The 13,682-nt window shown below is 33.1% G+C and overlaps 1 protein-coding gene across 3 annotated transcripts in view; it reads right to left on the reverse strand.

Moving 5' to 3' along the window:
* The window catches only part of LOC150090805 (telomerase protein component 1-like), an 827,340-nt gene that overhangs the window by 709,481 nt on the left and 104,177 nt on the right, over nucleotides 1-13,682 (reverse strand). For all 3 annotated transcript variants that reach the window (XM_090372947.1, XM_090372938.1, XM_090372956.1), the window contains exon 11: nucleotides 4,928-5,037. In XM_090372947.1, coding sequence (XP_090229073.1) covers nucleotides 4,928-5,037 — 110 coding nt within the window. The remainder of the gene's footprint in view (nucleotides 1-4,927; nucleotides 5,038-13,682) is intronic.

The raw sequence follows: 13,682 nt of genomic DNA on the forward strand, positions 1-13,682 counted from the left end.
CAAATAATTGTTGAGAACTTTAAAATTTAATGTTTTAATTTACGCCTATCCTCTCAATTGTAGGCTGGTGCATGATTTTCCAAGAAACAATAACTTTGTTTATCAGAGCAGCCGGTAAATAATTTACTTTTGTGAGTTCCAACAATAGTGCTGTCCTCCTTTCCCTCATACAATAGCTTGGCAACACGAAAAAACAATAGGTTGCCATACCCCTGTTTCAGTTATTCATTTGCAGTTGTTTAACTTATTTTGAGCTGCATAACGAGGTTAACGATTTTGACAAAAATAAAAAGTAGGTAATAAAATGTTCTTAATTTGAATTTTTATTATCTTATTTGCATTTTTCTTTAACATTAATATGTAATATTGAAAATAATATTTCTCGTAATTTTTAAATAAATTTCGTTTTCTTTTTTCGGCTTTATGTACATCTACTCCAGTTAGCAGCTAACTGGAGTAGACGTACATAAAACCGAACTATTAGCGAAGTTAACTGTTAGCTGGTTTTGATAAAATTATCAGTCATTTTTATTTCTCATTACTTCCAGAACCGACCCTCCAATGTCAAAGAAAAGAAAATATAACGAGTCATATGTATGCTTTGGTTTTACTTTTACTACTGAGCGTGATGGGACACAAAAACCACAATGTTTCTTGTGCAGTAAAATTTTGGGGAACAGATCTATGAAACCTTCCAAATTAAAAGAACTTCTCACTTCAGTACATCTCGAATACGTATCAGACAGTCCAGAGCAATTTCGCATCAAGAAAGCTAGATTTAAAAAATCAGGTACATTACAAAAATTTATATTCACTCCTTCACAGAAACCATGTCTTGAAGCATCTTATAAAGTTGCATATTGCATTTGTAAACAAAAAAAACCACACACAAACGGCGAAACCTGCTTTAGCATTCAAGACTTCGCCACCTAAACTCAATCAAGTCTTAAAAACTGTAGTCATCATCATCAGCCATTTTCAATCCACTGCAGGATGAAGGCCTCTCCAGCAACTTTCCAGTTGCTTCTGTTTTTTGCAATGGCCATCCATTTACTACCCACAAACTCATGAATTTCATCTGTCCATCTCCATTATTGTCTTCCAGGTTTTCTCTTAGCTCTTCTTGGGTACCATTCTGTTATTTTCTTAGTCCATCTGTCATCATGTCTTCGAGCTATGTGTCCTGCTCAAGACCATTTTAGTTCTTTAGTTTTGATAAGAATGTCCTTTACTTGAGTTTGCTGCCTAATCCATGTTTCTCTTCTTATCTAACAGTCTGATTCCCAATATAATTCGTTCCATTCTTCGTTGTGTAGTTCTCAGCTTCTCTTCCATTCTTTTGGTGAGTGCCCAAGTTTCACTTCCATAAGTCATGGTGGGGAGTATAAATTGGTTCATTATTTTATGTTTCAGACAAACTGGGATATTGCTCTTCAGTATGTGACTATATTTCCTGAATGCTATCCATCCAAAATTTACTCTTCTCTTGACTTCCATCCATTTATCATTATTACAGCTAATGACTTGTCCCAGATAAGTATATGACTCCACCTTTTCAATTACTGCTCCTTCAATCATTATATCCCTTTCTGTGGCATACTTGTTCATCATTACTTTTGTTTTAGCCATATTCATCTTTAGTCCAAAATCCTTACTAACTCTGCATAACTGATTAAGATTTTCCTCTAATTCTTTGGGATCGTGGTTTATGACCACAATGTCATCTGCAAATCATAAGTGGTTTAGGTATTCTCCATTCACATTGACTCCTTTCTGCAACCAGTCAAATCTTGTGAAAGCTTCCTCAAGAGCAGCAGTAAACAACTTCAGAGATATTGTGTCTCCTTGTTGAACTCCTTTCTCAATTTTAAATTTATTACTGTCTTTGTCTAGTCTAATAAAGGAGGTAGCATTCTCATATATTTTCTTCAAAATCACAATATATGGGGTATCTATGCCTTGTCTTTCCAGTGCCCGAAACATTGCCTTATGCTGTATGGAGTCAAATCCCTTTTTTAATCCACAAATGCCAGGAATAATAGTGTTTTATATTCATTTGCCTTCTCCATTAGCTGTGACATTATGTGAAAGTGATCCATAGTTGAGAATCCTGTCCTAAAGCCAGCTTGCTCTTTCGGTTGATTCTCATCAAGTATTCTTTCTATCTGTTAGTAATGACCCTTGTGAACAACTTGTAGATGTGGGATAACAAGCTAATTGGTCTATAATTTCCAATTTCTGATTTATCTTCTTTCTTGTGCAGCAAAACTATGATTGCATTATTCCACTCCTTAGGTACCACACCTTTTCTAATGTATTTTATGAAGAGTATTACCAGTTTTTGTGTCATGTCTCTTCCTCCCAATTTCAACAACTCTACAGTAACTTCATCTTCCGCCAGAGCTTTCTGATTCTTCATTTTCTTCAACGCATGTTCTACCTCATCAGGAAGGATATCAGGTATGTTGCATGTGTTACTAATTTGCGATCCATCTTCTCCACTGCTGCCATCATTCCCTTGCTCCTTGTATAACTCTTTATAATAGTCTTCTGCTATTTGAATTATGCCTTCTCTGCTATTCATAAGTACACCATCGCTATTCTTCAGTTTCAGTATCATTTGTCTTTCTGTATTACTGCTCATGACTGCTGATTTAAATCCTTTGTTTTCCCTTAATGCTTGTTCTACTTTTCTTGTGTTAAATCTTCTTATGTCCTCTCTGAGTCTCTTTCTAATGGCTTTGCATAACTCAGTATACTCAATTTTCTCCCTGTCAGTGTTTTTCTTTCTCTTCATTTGTCGTCTTTGGTTCATCATCACAAGTGTTTCTTGACTGATTTGTTCTTCTTTGGATTTCTTTTTACCTATAGGTTTCTTGGGCTCTATCATTTCCAGAAAGTTGTAATATTCCTCGTCGATATCTTGGTCCTGAACAGTCTGCAGAAGTTCAAACTTGTTCTTAGGTTCCAGTACATACTGCTTTTCTCCTCTTCTATTATCTCAAAGACATTTGTATTATTTACTCGAGTCATTTTTTTTCTTTGTTTTCTTACATCTATATCAAGTGTACATCTTACCATTCTGTGATCACTTCCAACATTTACCTTGTTCAGGACAGTAACATCATTCACGGTATATCTTCTGTTAGTGAGGATGAAGTCAATTTCATTAGTTGTTAATCCAAAAAAAAAAAAAAAAAAAAACTGTAGTAAAAGTCGTCAACTTTATCAGATCCTATGTTGTTTGTTAGTTGGTTTTTAGGAGCATTAGCAACTAAGGCCATATTGCTCCGGGGATATGCGGTGGTCATTCCCTGACCTTTCCGCATCCTCCATTTTTTGGTGGTCATGGTGGTCATGGGCTCGAACCCTGGTCTAATCAAGAAGCATGTGCTACGCACTGCTGCTCCTGCCCACCTGGCTACAGAGGCGCCATCAGATCCTATGCTTTAAATCACCGAATTTTCAAAAAATTATGTCAAGAAATGGGAGCATGACATGAAATTCTTCTTTATCATACTGAAATACTCTGGCTTCCCAAAGGGCAAGTATTAAAATGCTTATTCGAACTTCGTGCAGAAGTTTTATATGTTTTAAAACAAAAAGAAAGTTTTTTTTTCTCGTCCAATAATTTGAAATTAGTTTGGCTTATTTAGCAGATATTTTTGGCCACATGAATGAAATTAATCTCTCAATTCAAGGAACTGCAATTACTATCTTTGCAGTCCTCTGAAATATTAAAAGCGTTTTTATCAAAGTTACAACTTTGAAAAGAAGACTGGAGTCATCCAACTATGCAAATTTTCCAAATTTAGAATCAGTTTTAAAAAAGGATCAAACAGTGACATAATTTTGCCCATTTCTGTGCAGACAGATATTATTGTACATATGGACAAACTTCAAAGTTCTTTTGATAATTATTTTTGTTCTGATGAATTAACAATGGCAACGTGGATCCGTCATCCTTTTATTATTAACATTGATGATATTAAGGCATAAGGCAATATCACATAAATCAATAAGGTCATCAATTAAAGATGACCTTATTGATTTAAGATAAAAAAAATTGCTAAAACAAAAATTTAATTCTACATGTTTAGAAGAATTTTGGTCTTCCTTAAAAGAAGCCTATCCTGCATTAGTAAGAAGAGCCACAAATCTTTTAATTCCATTTGTGACAACTTATGTGTGAAGCAAGATTTTCAACATTCGTTTCATTAAAAACAAAGAAACAAAATACGCTTCTTGTGGAACATAATGTGCGTGTCTCTTTATCGAAGATGGTTTCCCAGTTAACCATTTTAACAATGAACAAACAGTAATAATGCTCACATTAAACTTCAGGTTTTATTTTTTCTATTTTTTTTTTATTTATGTGATTTGTATACTTATTTACAAATGCTTGTTAAATATTTAAGATTACTAAAATATTGTACCAATAAGTAAATAAAGATATTTTATAATGGGGGTACGCAATTGATGTTAAATTTGACAAGGGGTACGTAGGTAGAAAAATATTAAGAACCACTGCACTAGAAGAAAGAGGACTTATTCTGGCTAGGGCTAAAGATGTATTTATGCTATTCAGGAAACTGGATAACATAAATAAAAAAGTGAATGGATGGCTGATAGTCCAGAAGGACCTGCCACTGTGTCCAGCCCTCAGAGGTAGCACAGTGGTTATGATCACTGTGTCCTTCCACACCATGGAAAAGGCCAGGTTCAAATCCTGTCAAACCTCTAATATGAAAATGTTTTTCTTTTACTACAGTTTACTTGCACACCCAATGAGTATAATTAGATTTAGAACATAACGATGAACATCCAAAATATCTGAAAATCACAAATTTACACCATAAATTTATCAAAAATCTTATCAAATTCAGTTATTAATTTAATAATATAATTATTATTACTTATAACTTACTTTGTTGCTCAGAACACAGATAACTTTTCTATGATGTCTTTCAGATATGCAAGTCAAAATTAAATTTCTAAGATTACGCAGCATAGCCATATATGGAAGTTTATCTTTATCTGAAAAATCAGGAAAAGAAAGTATAAGTATGCTTATAGTTCCAACTTACCATTAGTGCAAAGTTATTTCCATTAAATATTCCATACAAAAGCATGGAGAAAGGAAGTTTTGCTTTAGCTTACCACTAAAGCAAAACTTCAGAATTTTTAATATTGTATTTTGTAATTCCTATATTAAAACAAAAAAAATGCACATAAACCATTTATAAACAGGATAACCAATTATTCAACTATCTTCGGACGAATGAATTTTCTAGTGCAAAAACCATACAATTTGTTTCTAAATATATTAATGTAAATAAAAATGGGCTCCATCTAATAATCAGTTCATATATAAAATATTTGAGATGAGTATTCTGAGACAAACTGCTGTGGATGGCATTACTGCATTTTTGATAATGAATTCTGTGCATATGCTCTTAGTCCAGCCTTAATTTTTCATATACTTTCACACTCTGGGTCTAATGCCTCTAAATGCTTCTCTAATCCTACATGCTTCCAGTTGTCTCTGATTAATCAACAGTCTAAAATACAGTGCCATTACTATGAACAAAAATAATCTAAACTCTGTAGAGTTTAGAGCATCTTTAGAATAGTTGAATACTTACTACTTTTCATAAATGCATTTTTGAATTTATTAATAATATGTCACACCATCTTGTGGCATACCTTAAAATGCCCCATGATTACATTCTTCTATCCCCTTCCATGGATATAAAACAAAATGCTGAACAACTGATCATCCAGTATATGACCATCCTTTTTCTTGCCAAACAACAAACACCCTGTTTTTTAACGAAAAATATGAAGTTGAGTACTTACTATCATTTCTGTTCAATAACTGAAGCAGGAAATTTTTTCAATATCACATGATTTTTTTTCATGATATATTTTTTCAATATCAGTAAAAAAAATATACCAAGTCAATTTACTCCTATACTGACGATTAAGAGGAGTAATTTAGCTTATGTTAAGGTTTTAAATTATCTTATTTTGTACCACTTAATCATGTAGCTTTGAAATTTGATTTATGAAAGCCACATATCTCAGTGACTGTAAATGGATGAACCTAGATGTACATCTTAAATTAAATGATCATTACCATTTAATTCTTTCAACTTTCATTTTGTATATATTAACAAACCAGAAACTCAAGCAATGTTTTTACAGCATAATTAACCATCCTAGAAATGTCCTTCCTTCCTTCCTACCAATCTTATTGACATTTCGAAAAGTTTGCATACAAGGTAGGTTAAAAAAAAAGAGTTCTATAACAAAACTTTTATTTAAACAAATATAATATTTACAGATAATCACACTTGAATTTTGAAAAATAATGAAATATTTCACATTTTTTCTATCAGTTATATAATTAAAAAAAATAAATCTTTTCTTTTTCAAAGTCTTTTTTTTAAAGTTCCATAACTGTGTCATAGCTGCCATGACTTTACTTCACCAGAATACTGTTATCCCTTTAATTGGTGCTTTAATTTTAGAAAAAAATAAAAAAAATAATAAAAATCACATGACACATTAAACAGCAGGAAGATGTTCATCAGACAGTTACAGAATGTCTTGAAAAGTATTCATAAATTACTGTTATACAATAATTAGTAGAATTGTCACAGAATAATCTCCAATTTTTGCTTGGCCACAGATCAGGTCCCAAGTCTCTTTCTTTTGAGTGAATCCCTCAAACACTTAATAATTTATAACTACATAATGTTATTAAGAGTATGAGTTCTCATATAAATTCATAAAAAATTGTCTTTATGGACAAGAAATAATTGTAGCATAATTTTATGCTTAGCTTAGAAAATTAAAAAAAGAAAGAATTAAATGGTAGCAGTCAAAACTGGATAATGACAAATTACAACCAGTTTTTGAAAGATTAACTTGTTTCCATGTAATTGTGCTGTTAAAAACATGGGAAAAAGAAGTTGCAAAATCTTTTCATGTTTAAAACATTAAGTATGATGATTTCAAATACAATATCTTAACCAATTGAGAGGATGCCTTCAATTCTTGTTTGCTGTTCAGACTGAATAATGTTTCTAGAGCAAGAGACAAATACAAGATCTTCCACACCTTGCATCAATCCTCATTTATGAAGCACTTTTACCAATCAAATTTCATATCTCTTGATAAATCTCTTTCACTGTAGAAACAACAATCATTCTGTAGTCAATGAGGCTAATTTCTTCATTAAAGCAAACATTTGTACAACTTTGTTCAAAAAGAAATATTCTTAAAAATTACAACAAGAAATTACAAACTGAAACAATAAATAAAATAAACCTTTCCACAATGGCAATCAAAATACAATCTACCTAAAAAATTTGATACATTCTAAGTTAGAACTAATTAATTCCTTAATTTCCTCATTGCCAAAGAAACTTCAATGCCAGCAAATAAAAACAGCAGATTTCTTTACTTGTGTAAATTATAAGAGGATAAATCACACCGGTCCACTTGATATCAATGATTTAACTGTTGATGATCCTGCTCAGATTGCTGATGAACTGAAGAGGTATTTTGTATCTGCATTCAATATGAGGGATTCATTAGGGAAGTGGATTCCAGATGTTTATCAAAATCCAACATAAAGCTAAATGATTTTGTGATAATGGAGAGGTAAGCGGAAGAGAAATTAAGTGGAAGAGAAGTGGTTAATAAATAAAGCTTAACATAAAAAGCACCAGGAATGGATGGGGTCTATCCACTTATATATAGGGAAGCAGCAAAGCAGGTAAGCAAACCCTTAGCCATAATTATGAGAGCATCTTCAGATTCAGGAGAGATTCCTGTGGACTGCAGATATGCAAATGCATCTCCAATTCACAAAGGGAGAACAAAGGGTAACACGAGTAATTACAGACCTGTTAGCTTCACTTCTGTTCCAGGGAAAATAATGGAGTCACTGGTTAAAAAAGTAACACAGGGCCATCTAGACAAGAGTGCAGTTATACTTCAGTCATAGCAGAGAATTGTTAAGGGCCATCTTAAGATTGGTCAGATGACCAATCTGATTGGATACTATGATGCAGTAACAAAGGAACATGTAAATAATAATTCTGATATCATATACTTGAATTTCAGGAAAGCTTTTGATACTCATGCACATAAAAGACTACTATACAAATTGGTGCAGTGTGGCATAAAGAGCAAAGTTACTGCTAAGGATAAATGGATGGTTGAGTTGTTGTTGTTGTTATTTGGTTTTTAGGAGCATTAGCAACTAAGGCCATATTGCTCCGGTGCGGTGGTCATTCCCTGACCTTTCCACATGTTCCGTATTTGGTGGTGACGGGCTCGAACCCCGGTCTAATCAAGAAGCGTGTGCTACGCACTGCTGCTCCTTCCCACCTGGCTACGGAGGCGCCGATGGTTGAGTGGGAGAAGACAGAGTGGTTATCAATGGTCACTGCTCTTCTTGGACTAATGTTATTAGTGGAGTCCCCCACAGTTCAATGCTATGCCCATTGTTATTTTCTATGTTTATCTTGTTGCAGTAGTATCAAGGTATGCTAATGCAACAAGATCGAAACAAATTAGGCAGATGATCTGAAGAGTGACAACAAAAGTTTAATATTTACCAATGCAAGGTACTTCACATGAGGACCAGTAATCTCAGATCAAAGTTACAGTTGTGCAGTACCACACTCAGGTAGTGGAGAATGAAAAAGACTTGCGGTAACTGTGCAGTCAGATATGAAGTTCTCTAAGCATTGAAGACAGACTGCAATGCTCAGAGCATTGAAGACAGACTGCAATGCTCAGAGCACTGAAGACAGACTGCCTAGATGGCTCATGAGGTTTTGTCAATGATATATAGGAATTTTGCTAATAGGGATAAGGAGGTGATTATCCCATTGTATAGATAATGGTTTACCCACATCTTTAGTACTGCATACAAGTGTGAAAGTTTTATTTTAGGAAGGATGTGGATCTGTTGGAATGGATGCAGAGAAAAGCAATAAGACTGATGAGGGGAGCAAAAGCTGCTCTTAGGAAAGGTGTCAGTTTTCAAACCAAATCATCTGGAGACTAGGCACCTGCAAGGAGATCTAATTGAGGTGTTTAAGGCCTTGAATGAATTGAGTAAGCTCAATGCTGATGGAATCCTTCCTGTTGCTCAGACTACATGCAAATGGGGGGGGGGCATAAATTAAAACTGAGAAAGGATGGTCACAGGATAGTGTGCAGAAATTTGCCTTCAGCCAGAAGGTGGTTGATTGTTGAAACAAACTCCCATCTGAAGCTGTAGAGGTGGGTAGTTTGAAGATAAATTTAGGGAAGAACTAGATAAACTATTAGAAATGGGGGATGGACTGATGAAACAGGAAGTGCTGATTTCTTTTGCTGATGCTGTATAAGCTTGCTTTCTTGCATCATTTGCCATTACTACTACTACTACTAATTTCTGCATTCAGTAACTTAACCAGTATTTCAAATTCATTGATTTTATTTGCTTGTTCCATGAGGGCACCTAGCAGGCCATGCATTCCCTGACACTTTGCTTCCCAGGCTGTTGCATGTTTCAACAGAAGCAGTGCAAGATCACTTTTATCGCTGCATGTAACTAAAGCTTCTTAGAAAATCTATCAGTCTATGTACTTCAAACAATGGGATACTTTTAGCTACACTGGTCCACACAGAAATTTTTTATGAAATTTCAATAACTGATATTATAAACTGTAAATAAGTGGAAATGCCATTTGAAGATTTATGTTCACTTTATTGTATACAGGTATTATGAAATGAAAACATTATTCATCTGATTGACATGTATAATATAATGCACAGGAGAAAGCTACAGAATTCTTTGTTCAATTTAGAAAAAAGAAACAAACAAATGTTCTTGACAACTTAGAATAGGATTTTGATTTTTGAAATTGATTGTTCACTATATCATGATGTAACAGCAGTTTTCTTGGTGCTTTTTATATATAAAATTTTAATAAAGAAATGAGTAAAAATTAAAATAAGAAATATACTGATAAAATAGATAAACCATTAAACACATATAAAGCTGAAAAACCAATGACAATAAATACACTAAAATATACTTAAGGATCTTTTTTAAGTGAAGTGCTCATTTATCAACTTAAAAGAATGGTATGATGCATAACATCTTACACAGAAGGGTAAACACATGTGCCAGACAGAAAACAGTAAGGATAAGAAGGAGAAGGGGGGGGGGGGGGGGAATTTAAAGGAAAAAGAACCAGAAGATTAAAAACAGGAGAAAAGAAGGTAGGTCAGAAGGAAAGAAATGCAGATGGAGAGAAGGCAAGGGAAAGGAAAGAAAAGAAGAGAGAGAAAGGAAAAAAACAAAAATATGAAGGAAGAAGAAAGAAAGAGAGTAAGGAGAAAACTGAAAGGAATCACTTGTTAGACTCCAAGGAACCACAACTGTGTACTGGGTAAGTTAGAAGTAATTTGTGAAAGTAGAATAGAAAATTAATACTTTTATAATGGATGTATGGAGGTCCTTCTTTGATTAATATTGGTATTTCTATGCTGATTAATAATGGGATTTCTATTTTGATTAATACAGGATTTCCTAATGAGATTTCTGTGCTGATCACACCAATAATGTTTAGCCAGAGTGGAACAAGCAAAGTTTGGCTCACAGATAGTTCTTCTGCCCCCACCCCCCCATGTTCTGAGTCATGACCAATATGCCACCTACCAGTATCAACAAAGTAACAACCCCCAGAAACTGAGCATTTAATTTTGCAAATAGAATTACTTAACAAGATGAAAGGAATAGTGAACTTTAGTAATTATGGATTGCAGCTTCTTGCCAGGGGGATGCACACAGCTACCTGTCAGAAAGTTGTCTGCAGAATTAAGTTCTTCAGATAACTTCAATTTAAAATCGAAATTCTCAGTACACACTAATATTTTGATTATTCAGATTTTGGACTGTTCTCATGATTTTTTCCTGCTCATGGTTAGAAGTACTCCATATTTGTGTGGCAAATCCAATATTAATTGAAAAGGGAAATGCATATATCCTGTAATGGAAGCAAAAATTTAACATTGTGATGGGTTTGTGGCAGCAAATTCCTTTTAATTTAGCCAATGCATGACATTGTGCTTCCCCAATCTAATGAGTGCTTCTTTTCTGTTCTTCCTCGCCTTTAAACCTGTTCTTTTTTTTTTTTTTGTTTTTTTTTGTACCTTCCCCAAATTCTTTTCTTTTTGTTCTTTTCTTCTCTTCCCTCCCCTTCTTTCTTTCTTTCTTTTCTTCCTCTGTTTCAAACATTCTGGTTCCCTTCCTTTTACTTCCTCTTCCTTCTTATGCTGTGCATGATCCATAATACTTATTTGTGTCTGGCATGTGTTGTGTGTACATGTCGCTATCCTTCTTTTCAGTTATTATATGCCATACCATTCTTTCAAGTTGATAAAGAAACATTTCACTCCACAAGCTTCTTATGTATATTTTATCACAATTTCATCAATCAATTTTTCAGCTTTATCTATTGTTAATTTGTGTTATGGTTAGAAGTACTATTTTATCCATATATTTCTTGTTTTAATTTACATTCATTTAATTATTAAAATTATTTATCTGCTATTTAGTTGGTTGTTGCAAGAATTTTTTTTTTATATTAGACACACTGCCATAGATGGTGTCTCAGTTGCCACCTCCTTGTTAAAAAAAACTAGGCAATGTCTCACTGATCAGTAAATCTTGCCAAACTTCTGAAAGTGAAAACTACTGTGTGTGCATACATGTTTTAATACCTTTTTGTTCTGAATCTTCTGCAGCCTTTCTTTACTTTTAGCATTACTTCTCAAGCAATAAAATATGGCCATAAGAATTTCAACTGCAGTATAATCTTTTGCACATATATATATATATATATATATATATGGCAATAGTGATATATATATATATATATATATATATATATATATATATATCACTATTGCCACCAGTCAAAACAGAAAAAACTTTGCACACATGATAATTCCATAACTTATGTCAAATGCCACTTCATTCAAAATAGCTGTGTTGCTCTTGTCCTGCTAGGACTTTCTAAAGTCAGAGGAAGATCTTATTCCACCAAAAATGATGTAAAAAACACACTGTTCATATAACATCCAGTATCCATCTCTATTTGACCAAAAAAAATTTTTTTTTTTTTAAATTTTTGACACTTATGTTGTCAATGTGTACTACACACATCAATGATCAGCAATATCAGTTTTAAATTCATGTGCTATATTAATGCCAGATAGGTACAAACTATTGGAATTTATTTTTTAGAGTTGGTTTATATTCCTAGTAACAATACTTTAGTTTAATTTGAATTTAGATAGAGATTTTGTAGGTTATTACTTAGTATCGATAAGGGTATCAAATCCATATGTTGAACAGGTTTTGCAGCTCCCGCGAACGAAAAGTTTTTAATTAAACTTAACCACTTTATTGATTTCTTATCCCATGTTAGATTAAATTATTTCCATAAGTAGCTTATAGACCTAGTCAAGCTCTGTGGTTTATTTTGAATTTAGATAGTATGATTTGGAAAGTAAATAATACCTCGTGTCCATAGATTAACCGTTCGTAACTTGCCACCATTGTTATACGATACATGTGCACCAAACTAGATAGCGTAAAGTCTAACGGAAAACTAGATAGCGAGTATAATAGTATCAGTTAATCAGTAAAATTTATTAATCTTATTAAATTTCATTGTCAATTGAATTGTACTTTAACTAAATAAATATAGCGACCTAGTTTTTACAAATGTAACATCATAAATTAATATATATAAGTTGACAGGGGATAAGAAAGTCATATAACGTAACTCGGAGATAACATTCGATACCGAAATACATATATATATATATATATATATATACATATATATATATATATATATATATATATATAAGATAAATGAACCAATTTATTTAGTGCAGAATATAATATATGATAAAAGGCAGAAGCAAAGAAAGTACAGTGCACCCCGGTAGCGAAAGGCTGTGTGAACGAAGTAGGGGGGGGGGTAAAGAATTCAGCAAGGGTAATAATTGAAAGAATATGTACCAAGTGAAAATTTGAACAAACGACCAAGGAGGAAATACATTGCCAAGTCTTTCATAATTTTTGTGTCTTCGTCAGAGGTCATCCACCAAAATTATGAAAAAATATAGCAATGCTCTTACTTCTGTTTCCGACATGTTCTGTATGCCAAAGCACGTGTAAGGGAACACGTGGTAAAATAATTTTGATAGGTAAAAAGTTAAAATTAATTCATGCCAACGTTATTCTAGCTCAATGCATTCGTATAGCTACTATTTGCAGCAATACAGAAACCACAATCCATAACATAAGGATATTATGTAATAAACTTTTGAACAACCTCTTTCCAAAAGCTTATTTACGCCATCACATCCGCAAAGCCCTCAACATATTGAGGTATAATAAAATAAAGGATATCGATATCACCAGTGTTATTGACATATAATTATCCCTAATTAACATCAAGTATGTATATAGTGTATATACAATACACGAGGCCTCTGTGGTGTCTTACAGTCTGAAAAACTTGTACCCACCAATTGGCCTACTTCCGTGTATTTATCTTGTAAATATAATTTAATAATTTAATATTCATCTT

This window comes from Mastigoproctus giganteus, chromosome 1, assembly GCF_048544385.1.
Source record: "Mastigoproctus giganteus isolate SK-2022 chromosome 1, ASM4854438v1, whole genome shotgun sequence".
NCBI lineage: Eukaryota > Metazoa > Arthropoda > Arachnida > Uropygi > Thelyphonidae > Mastigoproctus > Mastigoproctus giganteus.